Source organism: Fopius arisanus, unplaced genomic scaffold (genome assembly GCF_000806365.1).
Source record: "Fopius arisanus strain USDA-PBARC FA_bdor unplaced genomic scaffold, ASM80636v1 scaffold00018, whole genome shotgun sequence".
Lineage (NCBI taxonomy): Eukaryota > Metazoa > Arthropoda > Insecta > Hymenoptera > Braconidae > Fopius > Fopius arisanus.
Genome location: NW_011887757.1, coordinates 325,275 through 340,272, shown reverse-complemented (window position 1 = coordinate 340,272; position 14,998 = coordinate 325,275). Strand labels below are relative to the sequence as shown.

Here is a 14,998-nt window from a genome sequence, read left to right as displayed (position 1 = left end):
AGAAGAGCGGGGATTGGCTGTTGGTCGCTCGCCGCTTCCAAATATGGGACAGTCTCCGTGGTCCATTCATAAAACTACGGGGCGCGCCGAGAATCAGCTCAGTTGGTGCGCGACCCCCACGCATCGCACTTCCTTTATCCATCATCCCTCCTCGTGACACACACATACACACACACATTGGAACATTTGAATACAGCAAAACGGGGATTGAGACAGATACAGTGAAAAAAAAAAAACGAACAGCCCCGGAGAAAACAGTAAAACGTAACTGTTAGGGAGACACGCGCTGAAGAAAGCCCACGCACTTTATTTTCAATTTTTTTTATTTTTCATTCTTTTGACATTAATTTTTTAAAATTCATGGTGCTTACGCCTGTGTGTCTATGTGTTCTGTCTTGGCGAAATACATGCCGGTGTCTGTGTGTCGGTGCATTTGTGTATACCTGCCACCCGTTGATCGTCGCAAAGCCGTGAGGAGGCGGACATTCGAATAAAGCCTGAGGAAGAGGAACAAATGATCTTATTAGTTCACTGATTGCCGGTTTTTACTGACTCTCTTGGTGGACCATCTGAGAGGGAGGGTGGCTTTGGGACAATTGCTATTGGAGTTATGAGACGTGTCAACTAGTTATCCGGGAGGTGATGAAATTTTTAGTGATGAAGTAGATGATCCCAAGGATTTCAAGGATATTGAGGATTCTGGGATTGATGTGGGTTTTCAAATGTTCCCTCCACTCAGTCTGCTAACTCAATAACGGTTTTGCTACTGGCTACTGTGGGTACCACATGAAAATCTAAATAAGAAGTTGAGGAAAAAGGAATGAAGCCCCGGAGATTATAAACACGCGTGCGATCTATTCAAGTGTACATGTACATTGGGTGAGACGGTTGTGCCTTCGTTATAAACCCCCGTCTCCCTCGCGGCTGAGTTATAAGCGTTTTGTGTGGCCGAGATCACGGTGTAGTTATAATTCCAACCGAGCTTTTTCACTGCGTGACGCGTGCGCGTGTCGTCCAATCCGTACACAAGCCCAACCACTGAAATTGCTCAGGCTGAATATCAAGTGGTGAGGACAAGACCGAAGCAAGCTCAATGCAATGAATTTGAGATAAATCGTAGATGTTAGATTGATGTTAACTTGATAAACGGACAAATTGAGAGAGACAAGATTGATTGATGAGAGCGTAAACATTGAAACGTGAGGGACATTCAATCCAAAAGTATCAATAATAAGTATTTTAATAATAATTGCGTTGAACGATACGACTGCAGGCGAGGACACGCAGTGCGGCCCAACAGAAAGAACCGCGGCGGCGTCAACCAACACCGCAGCTGACCAATCGCCAATCCAGAGAATGACGATGGATGGACTAGAGGTGGGCACGCAGCATCATGCGGCCGCTCCATTTCTCCTATCATCACCACCCCCTGGACACCATCATCTCCATCATCATCACCATCATTCAGCGCCAACGCATCATCCACACGGCTACAACATCCAAACGGTGCAGCTGAGCTTTGATGCTTGTCTTGCGTACAACACATCGCCAACAAATTCAACGACAACCGGTCGAATATCACCGACCACCGGCACAACTCTCAACACCTCAAACGGTACTGGCAATGCTGTACCACTCCTGACGTTATCAAGTTGTATGACATTGCATCCAGCTAGCTCAAACTCACCGGATCTGCATCATCGGCATCATCACAGTCATTATCACACGGATCCACAGCCACACTGCGATGATCCATCATCACCGGGTGAATCAGCTGAGAAGAGTATTCAGAGAAATGGCGATGAGGATGATGCGTGCAGTGGCAATTGCCGTGACGAATTGCGTGACACTGGTGAAAAGGACAAACCCGGGGATCTCAATACACCGGTTACAACGAGCAGTGATCTACCCTCGTTCTTCGGACCCTCAGCCCTCGTTGAACCACCACCCATATCAGGTACTATTCCAGCCACATATACTTCGTGCACCCCAGATTCCATCCCTCCGTCTCGCCCCTTCCCTTTTTGCCAATTCTCAAAGTCAATGTCGAGGATGGCCACGAGGCTGCCCCCCACCCTGCCGAGTGACGTAGTACGACCGCGAAAATAGAAAGAAAAAAAAAGAAAGAGGAAGGAAATATCGAACCCTCGACATGCCGTCGGATCAATACTGGCGACCCCGACATTCAGTTTTCCAACCCCTATCCTCCCTACCCTCACCAATCGCACTCTCTCCTTCCGACGGCAATCCCCACCACGTCGACTTCCATTTCTCCGAAAGCTACGGCCTCTGTCGTCCTCAACCCCATCCCCTTTTCACCGTCCATTCATGCTTTTTACCCTCCCTACGTCGTGCTTTCACCCGTCGACCGTGAGCTTTCACGGGCGCCACTTTGACCCATACCCTCGGCGCCACCGTCTGGCTTTAATCATCCCCTTCTGTTGCCCCTGGATTTCCCAGCTGATTCGTCTACTTCGACGGGCAACTTCTATTTCCGTTTTAATCGGCGATTCATTTCGGATGCACATCAGAATTATGGGTCAAATTCAAGCGCTCTTGCCCGTTTGTTCAAAATTATTGTTACGAATAGAAGCGTCTCAAGTCAAATCCGCCTGTCCTAAATTATACTATTATTAAATTAAACAACAAATTAATTACCCTGTCTTACCGACGGATACAGGGTCTCCTTCACAATCGGCTTGTGCATGTTTTTGGAATGCCTCGGAATCTTTCTAATTATCCACATGATGTTGATAACCTACAATTAGGCTCGTCTAATGGAACTTAATAAAGAAGAGCTGCTGTTATCGGAAAAATCGATTGCTCTGCTTTACCGACGAGTGCAACATACCCTTTACGATAACCTTGTGCATGGCTTTGAATAAAACATCCCGGACACAGTGAATTTCAATCTCACCTTCGGTGATCCAGAAATGATGATAATTAAATTGAAAGGAATTAGTCGAAACGTAGAAATGGAGTAATGAATGCTTGCAATATAAAATCCAAATCGTCTTGCGTATAGCTTTGAAACTTGAATCGTGGCTTTATCAATCGCTGACTTTTTAAGAATCAAGTTCCATCACTTCCTACGGATGTGTAGTAGGAAGGAAATGAGTGACAAGATACAGACTGTCACTCCGATACCGAAAACATTAGCCCCAGATGATAGCAGCTCCCTAGTATCGTGTACTTCCTGCGCTTTCATTCACCCGCGCAATCGTCCTTCACTTCCCCAGTTTTCCACTCATCCCCTAAAAAATTCAATGGAGACAATCTGACTGATTCCAGGTAGTCTGACAGGTGAGGATTTGTCCCTGGAGGAGGCAGCAGGTGATGACGATGACACCCAAAATCGTGATCACCATCATCATCACGACAATCAGGACAGCGTAACGACAGGACAAACATCATCGAGTCCCCAGCGTCATCACCAGGATGACGTTGATCGTTGCAATGTTCTCCCAGGTAGTGTTATTCTGTATTCATCGCCTCACTCGACGGTGTCATCGGCCCCCACGAGTGTCAACATCTGTAACGTACCAACGTTGACGTACAGAGGTGTCTTCACAACGACGTGCACCCAATCATCGACGCTGAACACCTTGCAAACCCCTCAGCAACAGCAACAGCAGCAGCAGCAACAGCAAGCGAATCAAGAGCTCTGGGGATCAATTCCCTCGCCGACAGCTCTGACCCTGACCAGTCAGCCATTCCTCCATTCCACGCTGCACTCGTCTCCCTATGGAAACGAGACCGTTGAACTCCTTCAGGTAGATTCCAAACCACCACCACCACCACCCGGTTACCACGACACTCCATCCTCAACACCAACAACCTGGATGAGCCACGATGACAGTTATGATCCAAATCTCCTCTCCCATCATCACCAGCCACATCCTCATCACCAAGAGCCAACACTCAAGCAGGAGCCAGTCACCAATTCTGGGTACACACCCAATGTTCAACAGCATCAACAACCAACCCAGTCACAGCAACAACCATCGACAAATCCTGGTGCTGTACAATTAGCTGAGTACAATCCAAGCACATCCAAGGGACACGAAATACTGTCGCAAGTTTATCAGCAGAGTGCATTACCTCTGAGACTTGTACCAGTTAAACCAAGAAAATATCCAAACAGACCCAGCAAAACACCTGTTCACGAGCGGCCATATGCCTGTCCCGTTGATGGCTGTGATAGACGTTTCTCGAGGAGTGATGAACTCACTCGTCACATACGTATACATACAGGTCAAAAGCCATTCCAGTGTAGAATTTGCATGCGCTCATTCTCGAGGAGTGATCATCTGACGACTCACGTCAGAACACACACTGGGGAGAAGCCATTTTGCTGTGATCAATGCGGTAGAAAATTCGCGAGAAGCGATGAGAAGAAGAGGCATGCCAAGGTACATCTCAAACAGAGGCTCAAGAGGGAAGCAGGCCATTCAAATTCGAGGAATCATCCGCAATCTCATGCTTCGTCGCCTTGCAATTAGGTACGAGTTGTCATGAGTTATTTGTTGTTGTTAGAGTGGGAGCCATCAAGAGCCAGTATCGAATTTAATGCGTTTTATTGATCTCTTAAAATACTCAATGATGATGTTACATGCCCTTGATACCCCTGTGTCTTTCAATCGTGTGACTGGGCAATCGCTTTGTTATCTTCGGGGGCGAAGGGCGAATCTATTCCCTTTTCCTTTTCATTCGTTAACAGATCATCTTGAAAATATTTAAATTATTATGTCCTGTCAACCGGTTCTCCACTGAGACTAAAACGCACGGGCTCTCGAATTCATTTCATTTTTATTCATCAGTTCGATTCTTTATTTTTTTTTCAATTGTTTATGTCACTCAATGACGAATTTGCAAGGTGCAATTACTGTTATATCATAATTGTTGTCTAATTAATTCTAATTCAAGAATGAATTTCTTCGTGTATCGAGTTGTTGACGTTTTTGCGACTAGAGATTTATTCGAGAATCTATTTGTTTTCCTCTCAGTATCTCTTCGCCGCCGATCTGTTTATTACCCTTTAAAAAAAAAACAAATGTAACGTACGGATAATTTTATCCTCATCCTCTGCTCCTCGTGAACCGGACACGCTAAATCCCGGCTGTACCATCCAAAGTCCGATTTTTTTTTTTTCCAAAAAGCAAAAACAAAAAGTGAAAAGCAAAAAAATATATATATTGTCCGATGAGTCAACGATAATACGCGACTCCACTCACCGCCATAAAACCCCTGATTGTGAGATGAAAGCAAAATGTTATGTTATAAAAATTATACATAGATATATTATATATAAAGTTTAAACTAAAAGAACACGCAAGTGTAATTATCGATGGTGATTTATCGTTGTTAAATGGAAAAAAATGTGAATGTTTTTTTTCTTGTAAATATGTACATAATACGACGTACTGTATGTATACATAGGAATAATGTGTAAAGATCGCCAAAACATGAAATGCCGGTGAAAGAAAAAAAAAAAAAACATTGATGTTGAAGAGAAATATTTCCTATGATTCGTCCCTCACACAGAGTTCGAAAAAAAAAAAAAAAAATTCAATTCAAGATTAAATTTATCAGTTATAGTCTTTGGTCACAGTTGTAACTATTCGCCTAGTATTATATTATTATACATATGTGCATACACATGACGCGGTAATTAATATTATGTATATGTTGCTCTATTTATTAACAGAAAATTAAAGAGTGCGTACGTCTGGTACGCCAATTATTCTCGCGCACACAGACACTAGCGTAAAATACATATATAACTATATGTGTATATATTGTTGATATAGAATGAGTATTTTTATTACGATGAAAAAAATAATAATAATAAATTAAAATGGAAAACAAATTGTTTTAATTAGATGGGAAAGGGACGGATGAGAGATTAATTCTTCTGCTTAGTGATGTGTGCGCGTCTGATCCCCTCGCCTTCTTTTCCCCTTTGCAATTTCTTGCCCTTTCCCCTTCAAAAAATAATTACCCACCCCCTACCCCTTCAACCCATCACCCCATTCACCGCCCCACCCACTGTCCCGCCCGTCAGAGAATACTTTTTTACAAAAATGATATTATCCTATTTGCCTAGGTAAATTTAATGAACATAAAAAATACAACAGAAAAATGTGAAATATAATATTATTATATACACTATTTTTTTTTTCTCCAGTGCAATGCACAACATTCGATAAAAAAAAATACCTGTATTTCCAGTCGTTGTCGTTTCAGTGCAACAATTGAGCGCTGCCTACGATAATTATTAACAAGAACAAAATACAAGTTAACAATGATTCACAGAATTTGAAATATTTTTTCAGTTATTTCTTTACCTCACCTTGGAATTTTCGGTTTATATCTGAAATTGAGAGGTTTTTGGAAGTGGAAGTAGATGGAAAAATTCTATTGGACGGAATTCAGGAGTTTTTAATATAATCTTTACGTTTTTGTTTGATTTTTCGCATTAAAAATCCATTTACATTGTTAGTCACAAATCGAAGATAATATATGTGTCAAATTTTGATTCACATTCTTAAAAAAAAATTTTAATATATCATTATATTTTACATGTCATCCACATTTTCTTCATACCTTGTGATTTCAATCCTGTCTTTTCATTAAAGTCCCACGAAAATTTATAGACCAATTGAAAAAAAACTTGAGGTCCCAGATTTATTAGTAATTTTCGCGCAAATGGAGTACTGCTCCCCCATACTCTATCAGAATGCATCCAAGTCCCAGACAATGCCCCAAATAAAATTGAATTCCATAAAATCTCAATTAGGCATCTCATAAAATCCACTGGCGCCATTTGATACCGCAGCATCTTCCAAAACTATCACAAACCCGAGAAAGCAATATGCAAGAGCACCTCGTCCCTTTATCAGCCTCTCTCTCCCCACCTCACGAAAAAAAAAAAGGCAATCCAACAAAAATGAAAAACTCGTTCTCTCGCGCCAACGAGTCTCGTCAAGTCCCACCGTAGTCCGCATATTCAAATATTCATAATTTCAAAACGTCGAACGTCTCTCTCGCAACCAACCCAGATCGCCCAACGTTGCCACATTGCCCATCGTGAGCCAATCAATACGAGAGGAATTTCCACCAATTTTTTTCTCTTTTTATCCCGATACGATTGAAAATTCTTTCTAATCTTTTTCTCTCCTACGCATTGTGTCTGCGGGGTTTGGCGAAACGAGAGAGGGGGTGAGGTAGGGGTGGGTACGTAGGGCTGTCTACCAACAAGTATAAGAAAGAAAACATTACACGAGGCGGGCAGGAGTGAGGCTGTGAGAGCATGTCTATAAATAGGCCCAGGACCCGAGATGAGAGGGCCTTCTCTACACCTCTTGCATTCACTATGACTCCATCTCTCTTCACCGTTTTCTCGACTCGCCCGGTGACCACACGCTACTCACCCCTCCCCCACTTACCTCCCCTCCTATCACCCCTCCTACCTCCCCCACTCGCTTCCCCTCCTATTCGCCTCCCACTACACCACCGCTACCTACCCCCTCTCTCGCAAATCCATACCATTTTAGCGGTGCCTCTCCTCTTTTCCTCATGCTCATTCCACCCCACTCTCTCTCATTTTATCGACTTCTCGCTCACTCCAGACACTCAACCCAATGTATCTCCCTCCAAATCGTCGCCACCCACGGTTCTGTGTACGTATGTGCAATGAGAGACACTAATACTGTCGGATACTTTCACGAGAGTCTCGGGTGCGAGAGAATCTTTTGAAATAAAAAATCTCTTGATAGCCATGTGCAGGGGAAACAGATTAGAAACACCGGAATTAATGGTTTCAGATCGTTTCGAGAATTGTTTAGCTTGTGGGAGAAATGGTACCTCTTTTGGCAGAAATAAATTTTCTAGCGGATAATCTTAAGATGAGTGTGAGAGCCTAGGGTATGCATGCTATTTTTTTTGTTGTCAATAAATTTAAATAAAAAATTTAATGCACGGAGAGAAATATTTAGTAAAAATTACGGAACCGTTTATGGAATTGATTCTCATATTTTCATAGATAATTCAGATAAAAATTACGGAATGCCGCTGAATAATTATTTCTCTCCGTTTTTTAAATGCCATTTGGATAAATTGCAGAAATCGATCAATTAATTTTTTAAATTACAGGTGTTAATTATTGGTGGATGAGATCGTAGAATATCTTGAGGAGTTTTATAAAAAAAATGTTTGGAGACAGATTTAATTCAAATATGATGACCAGACTCGAATGTGCAGCACCGACCCTCGGGTCTGGAAAAGAAATATTGAATGAATAATAATATGAGCGTAGAGCGGGGTGGATGATATTTGATTCTGGTTTGAGTTGCAAATCGATAAATTCAGATCGCCCTTGCGGCTGAGATAGTCTAATTGACAGTAACGTATAGCGTTATATTCCAGGGATTTCAGAGTGCCGATGAAAAATAATAAAAGAGATGGAAAATAAGAGTGATAAAAATTTAGTGCATATATGCGTGTATACACATGGTTGATCCTGAAGGGAACAAATATAAGTAATCGATTGGCTGCGCTGAGCATACGTTGCTCTCGTGTTATCGAAAACATGAGGACGGAGAAAAAGTGGAGGGTGAGGGCAAATAAATGGAGAAAGGAGAGCAGAGATGATATAACAACGTGTAAAGAATTATCGGAGGTAGCGAGGAATGTCGGCATTAGTCCGATGGACCGACTTTCTCCTACGTCCGGGACATAAAAATAATGTTGGCCCAATGTCGGCGGGAGGTCGGCAGAAATTCAATTGTCTTAATGTCCACGGTTGGAGCAGATATGTTTTCAACATCGGCGCAACGCTAGTGCGGTGTTGGAGATATGCCGACTTTCGCCCAACCCTGAGCCGACATTTGACATTTGATATTATTTGCCAATGTATTCGTAATGAGTGAAAATTCCAAAAAATTTGATTTGATTAATGAACGGTTCTACTAAAAATCACGTCTTCTCCTTCATCTCCGCAAATATTTCCGAAAAAATCTACCGAAGACCTGAATTACCATTTCATTCTACCACTTTACTAAAGAATAATAAATTCCAAAAAAAATCTCGAACAATCTTAGCGCGCCAACCTTCGCCCGAGGTCCCGCCGACACTCGCGAGTGAAGCGTCGAGCTTTCCCCAGTGTCATTTCAAGATTTTTCTAATGATTTTCTGCCCCATCAAGCCCCAAGCATCTCCGGGAATATGAGAAAGAAAAAAAAATAGAGAGGAGTACTTGAAGAGCGTCATCTCGAAGAGGAGAAGAGAGAAAGAAGTGGAGTGTATAGCACGACGCCCAAGAGGAGTCCCAAGTCTGTGGTCGCCTGCCACACCCCGATGCGATTAAACCTGTTGCTGCTTCGTTCTCATCGTAACAGATATAGGTATATGTAACCCACGCCCCGTGATCCCTTGGCAACGTTTAACTTCAAGAGAAATACATTGAATTCATCCTGACCCACCCCTCCTGCCCCTCCCTGGAACACGGAACCGCTGTGATGTACCTCATTGTGAACACCAAAGGACTTCAGTCGTATTAGTCCGTTCGAAGTACATGACTAAATGATGCACATTAATTAATTAGCCAATGAACTCCATTATTTAATATCTGATCCTTCATGAAAGGTCAAACAATGAATATCATTTGCTACCTCCAGACGAATGCAGCACATGTAGAAGGTAGGGTTAACAGTCATTATTTAACCTTCAACCCAGTTGTATCGCGATTACCTCGAGGGTCAAAGGGACAACCACATGGGGAAAAACCCTGATCAGATGAACTCGTACCCTACGAGATTATCGCTCAGACGATGAAACTGTGTAAATTAAAGCGTTAAAAAACCATTTGACTGCTGTCATGACTGGGAATCGAACCCCAGTCTTCTGCCTGTCAATCCAGTGCTCTAACCACACAGCCAATGGTGTTCACACCTACCACCTCCATACCTTCTAATATTATTATGAACATAATAACAATAATTGTTATTATTATTCCCTAAAAATTCACAAGCCGTTCTTCACCCTAGAAATTCCAAGCCATTAATCCACCCACAAAACTGATTATCCCAATACAAAAAAAAAACAATGGGTAATTGTTAAAATATCCCATTGAAGCTGCCAATGAATTCGATATAACGATCGCCCACGTATCAAGTAGAAATGGCCGTGAAATATGGGAAGGTCCCAGGCCAGATTGCAATGGGGTTGATGTGGGTTGGGGTGTGGATATTTCAGGGGTTGTGCGGCCAATGTCGAGTGTCAGGGCAAGGGGTTGCAGTGAGACAAGGGCAGGGTTGAAAAGGTGTCCCGATGCCGGTGGGGGATTGACCCGACGAGGGGTAAGGGGTGGATGGTGGGGCAAGAGGTAGGGCGGGAATGTTTGAATCGTTCATTGAAGAAACGACACGTGTATGACGGAGTATGTTCTCCCCTCGTTAGAGGGCGGGGGGGAGGGAGGGTGGATTTGTGACAGGGGTGGGGAGGGGTTGCCATGCAACCATCCACCGGGGCTTGCGTTGCCCCTGGCGACGCTGTTGCGTCACTGCAGCGGTCGGGTGACGTCACAACGCTAGTGACCTTGACCGCCGGGACAACCGCGATATTTACCCCTCCGGGTTTACCCAACGTCCTAGTACATTTTCCCTTTTCGTATCCCCCCATTTATCCAAGTTCAGGGACACCACCACCTCCACCTCCCTCTGGGCTCGATGCATTTTTCGTCAATGACGACTTTTCCACTTGACCCCCTCCCCCCCCAGAGTACGTCAAACACGTCAGCACTTGATAATTGTTTCAGGTGACGTATTTCCAGGGAGGTTTTTTTCAGGGTTATTTTTGTCATTGATTGATTGCTCTTTACGACTCTTAAACTGTTTTCTCCGGTATTTGTTTGTTTTTGTTTATTAGCGGATAATAGTGTTGATAAAAAATTGAGGATTGTGCTAGATTTTTGGAAAAATATTGTTTGTTTAAAAAAATTAGAATTTCTAGGAGCTAGGCTACTACTTTGAAATTATTGAGAAAGGCGTTGCGGATGGGTGAGGCACCTTTGGTTTGAAAAAATTGAGAATTTCAATTTGAAAATTATCTCCAAGTCCCGTCGAGCCTCAATTATTTTATTGCGCTTTACGGACAGATTTTATTGATAGAGTGTAAAAGTAATGGGCGGATGCAGATAAAAATTTCGAGAAATTTCTTGTTGTTTTGAATAGCTAAGAAATTTGAACGGTGAAAAAAAGATCGGTGGATCGACGTTATTTCTGTCGTTGGGTAAATCAGCTGGGAGAATACCTGATGCGTAATCAGAAGGTCACGGGTTCAATCCCCGTGTGTAATTGGCTGTTTATTGAGTCATTGAATTTCTCGTGATGTTGAGAATTATCTGAGCTCCTCCACGAGAGGAATTCGATCACCCTGGCAACCGGAAATGATCCATCAAACTCGATTTCTGATCGTCTCTCTAAAAATATGAATTAATACATTTCCTTTTCCATATTGTTTCTAAAATCAAACAATCCCCAAAATCGAATTTAAAATTTGACCAATACAATTTTCCAGAGCGAATATCCAAGTGTTAATTACAAATATCCTAAATTTTTCAATTTTCTTTTTTCGAAAAAATTGGATCTCCGGGACTGTGAGACGAAATCCGTTATTAGGATGGAATAATCTATCTGAGGACATCGATTCCATCTCTTTGGGAAAAATAACCCACATTTCACCGGACGATCATTTATGAAGGTCTTCTGGTTTCTTGTCTGATTTAATCCTTCAATTTCCCGCAGCCTCACATAAAATACTAGAATCCTGTCATCACAGTGGAATAAAGCCCGTTATTTCCCGCAGATATCTATTCCTAATCAATATTCTCCATTCATAACACGTCGGTTCATTCATCAATCTCAGTCTTTCTCTCTTCTAACGACTCGATCAGCTGTGACTCCACCATAATCATCTTCAACAGGAAATAATACGAAAAAAATGTTGAAGGTTGGGGTAAAACAGGCACCCATTAAAAATCACTCAGTTCTTAATTCTCAACATTTTATATTCAAACAAATATAAATGGATAAATTAAGTATTTAACAATTAGTCAGTTGATAGAATGTCAAGTAGAAATTTCTAAAAATTATTAAACATTAAAAACCGTAATAAAGTGCGAACGAATTTATTTTTTTCAACAGCATCAGTTTGACAGAATCTGATAATAATTCAATAATTTTCAGCAAGGTGATTGTTTAAATAAAAACATGTCCAGTATCTCCCAGTCTCATATAAAAATCGGGAATGACGATCGCGCCGCGTGCGTTATCCGCGACTTTGCGCACGGGTTCCAGTGAAATATTATTTGCTCGTTTTTCGGAGAGTAGTAAAAGGGCGTAAATCGGCAAGTCGTTACGGTTTTCATAGCTATAATTTATCTGGAAACTTGGGACAAATCGAAATCGCTTCGCTCGAGCGCACATACACGTCGGCACTCGGTGCAATGTACATGGGCTTTCACTCATACAAGGGGCCCCTTCGTTTGTGTATATACCGTATTTTCATTCAGCTCTCTGGGACCCCATTCGTTTCATTCATAAAATCATCGTGTGGGTTTTGCTGGTGTGCAATGCCGCGCACGCGCGATTTAAGTGAAAGAGAGATCCCCATTGGATTGGCGTCTGCGGAATTAAAAGCGAGAAAGTTAGGAGAACGGGTCTTTTTATGGTGCCTCATCCTCGTTGTTTATTGTTTTTTTTTTTTATTATTATTTGTGATTGAACAGATTGCACCGATTTATGACGGGATTTTTGGGGATCGTTGCTTCACCGATATGCATTCCTCCGGGATTGCGTTGTGAATTTTTCGTTTTCGGGAAAGTGTATTTCAATTATCCAATTCTATTGGCAGAATATTAATTTAATTATTTTAATTTCTACATTTATTAAGAGTATCTTTAAACAATATCGGCAAAACATGTATTTTGGATAATTTTATTATATCGATTCGGCTCATATTTTTCATTTAATTTGATTTAATAGCATTTAAATTTTTTTCGATTTTCCCAATTATAAAAATATTCTGTTGAAAAATGAAAAGACATTATTTATTATTTATTATTACTTATCGGTAATGAAATCCATATTTAGATTTTTCTTTTGATTTCCAATTGAATAAAAAATTTGAAAATAACCATGCGTTAATATTCATGTAAATAAATAATAAAAATTGTCTTGTTCAATGATTTTTTCAATTGAAAAATGAATGAAAATACGAGAGGCAACAGTAGAACTGAATATTTTGGAGTGAAAGAATTTGCCCGGTCTTTCTGCGCGCGCCTGTCAAACAAATATGGCGGTCCAGCTTACGTCACGACACATTACCAACGACATTAAATAAATTTTGATGGAATATTTATATCTCGTACCAATTGAATAGCACATAATTCTATCAGCTGAGATTGAGACGTCTAGGTACTTGTTATTACTTTAATAGAAATGTTATTCACCGTTATGATTTTAATTGCATGGATACCCTGTGGACATGGCCGAGGTCTGTAATATTTATTCTTGTTCATTTATTTTGCCATTAATCAGGTCTTACTCGTGGCAGGAGATAAACTGAAAATTGCTGGAGAATTGCACTCTGAATTTTCAAGTGAAAATCCGTGAATTATTCGTCGAGGAAATTATTTTCCGTCAATGTTTACATATTATCATGTCCATCGCTCACTAATCTCTTGAATACTAAATTGTGTTTCTATTTTCAAGCTCTTGCATCACTAACTGAAGTTTGAAAAAATATAAACAAATTGTCCTTAATCCTCAAAAAAATTAACTTAACAATTTACAACTTTACAATTACATTTACAATTAATTTGATTTATTCTCCGATATTTATAATTTCCCCTGTGCATGATTTATGATTCAATTCTAATTAGGGAATGAATTCCTGATTATTCAGTCAGATTTCGGTCTAATTCCGATTTTTTAATTGAGTTGGCGTAACGAACTTCACAGAATATTCCATTTCTCGGAATAAAATAAGTACCGAATAAAGAGAATTGCTAAGTAATTAGTGTAGAGTGGAATATAGTGATGAAAATGCCTCACCTACGTAATTCCCGTTAAAATCAACTCGAATATGAATTTCCCTGGAAGCAATGCCTGATTAATTCTCTCTGCTTAACAGCTTTTGGGTTTTGAGTTGGTTTTACTCTAGAACTGGGTTGACGATTTTCACTAAGAATATTGAAACAGTCGAGTTGAGTTCGAAATAATTTCAATTGAATTAAATTTTCATTGAATTTAACGAATTGATTTGAATTTTCAGACCGCTCGTATGATGTTTACACGACAAGTAATCATGCTGTTGAGGAAATCGGAGAGGATGTATTTTTTGAAATCGTTCATCCACCGGAGTTGCAGTTTACTTATAGAATAAGACCGGCTCAGGGCTTTGGAGCTAATTTTGTGAGTTGAAATTAGAATTCATAATGAACATTGAATTAAAATATTGACCGAAGAAAATGATATACATTAGAAAAAAAAATATTTTCCTATGAACATTTCCCTGAAGCACCAGAAGAGTACGTAGGGTAGAACTCCTGGGGTACAATGCGACATGATTGGAGAGGAAGTCAACCCATGACACCCCAAAAAATGCAGAACCCCCAATCACTCTATCCGAAAAGTTGGAGAACTTATGCATAGGATATGCATTAAACTACCTGATATCGTACTGTAAAATTGAGTCATATAATATGGATTTGATAAATAGTAAAATATTGATAAATTAATTTTAAAGAAATTAATTGAATTAAGATGAAATTTAAATGGAAAAAGTAATTTAAATTTCTTTGTAACTTTCAGAATTCAAGTTTTTCGGAGAAAAACATTGCCCTGATTCCAACAACACCTCCAGATTGTTGTAATCCGCCGGACAATGCCGGTGAATTATTCGGATCAGTTGCGTTAATCGAGAGGGGAGGCTGCAC

The 14,998-nt window shown here is 40.7% G+C and overlaps 2 protein-coding genes across 2 annotated transcripts in view; both read left to right on the top strand.

Annotated features, from left to right (window-relative positions):
- sr (stripe) overlaps positions 1-6,317 on the top strand; it is a 23,002-nt gene extending 16,685 nt beyond the window's left edge. The window contains exons 2-3 of the mRNA XM_011300502.1: positions 1,274-1,957; positions 3,292-6,317. Coding sequence (XP_011298804.1) covers positions 1,274-1,957; positions 3,292-4,502 — 1,895 coding nt within the window. The 3' untranslated portion in view covers positions 4,503-6,317. The remainder of the gene's footprint in view (positions 1-1,273; positions 1,958-3,291) is intronic.
- A 7,033-nt stretch (positions 6,318-13,350) lies between these two features.
- Positions 13,351-14,998, top strand: part of LOC105264039 (PRADC1-like protein) — a 2,381-nt gene continuing 733 nt past the window's right edge. Inside the window, exons 1-3 of the mRNA XM_011300613.1 lie at positions 13,351-13,554; positions 14,335-14,474; positions 14,874-14,994. Coding sequence (XP_011298915.1) covers positions 13,500-13,554; positions 14,335-14,474; positions 14,874-14,994 — 316 coding nt within the window. The 5' untranslated portion in view covers positions 13,351-13,499. The remainder of the gene's footprint in view (positions 13,555-14,334; positions 14,475-14,873; positions 14,995-14,998) is intronic.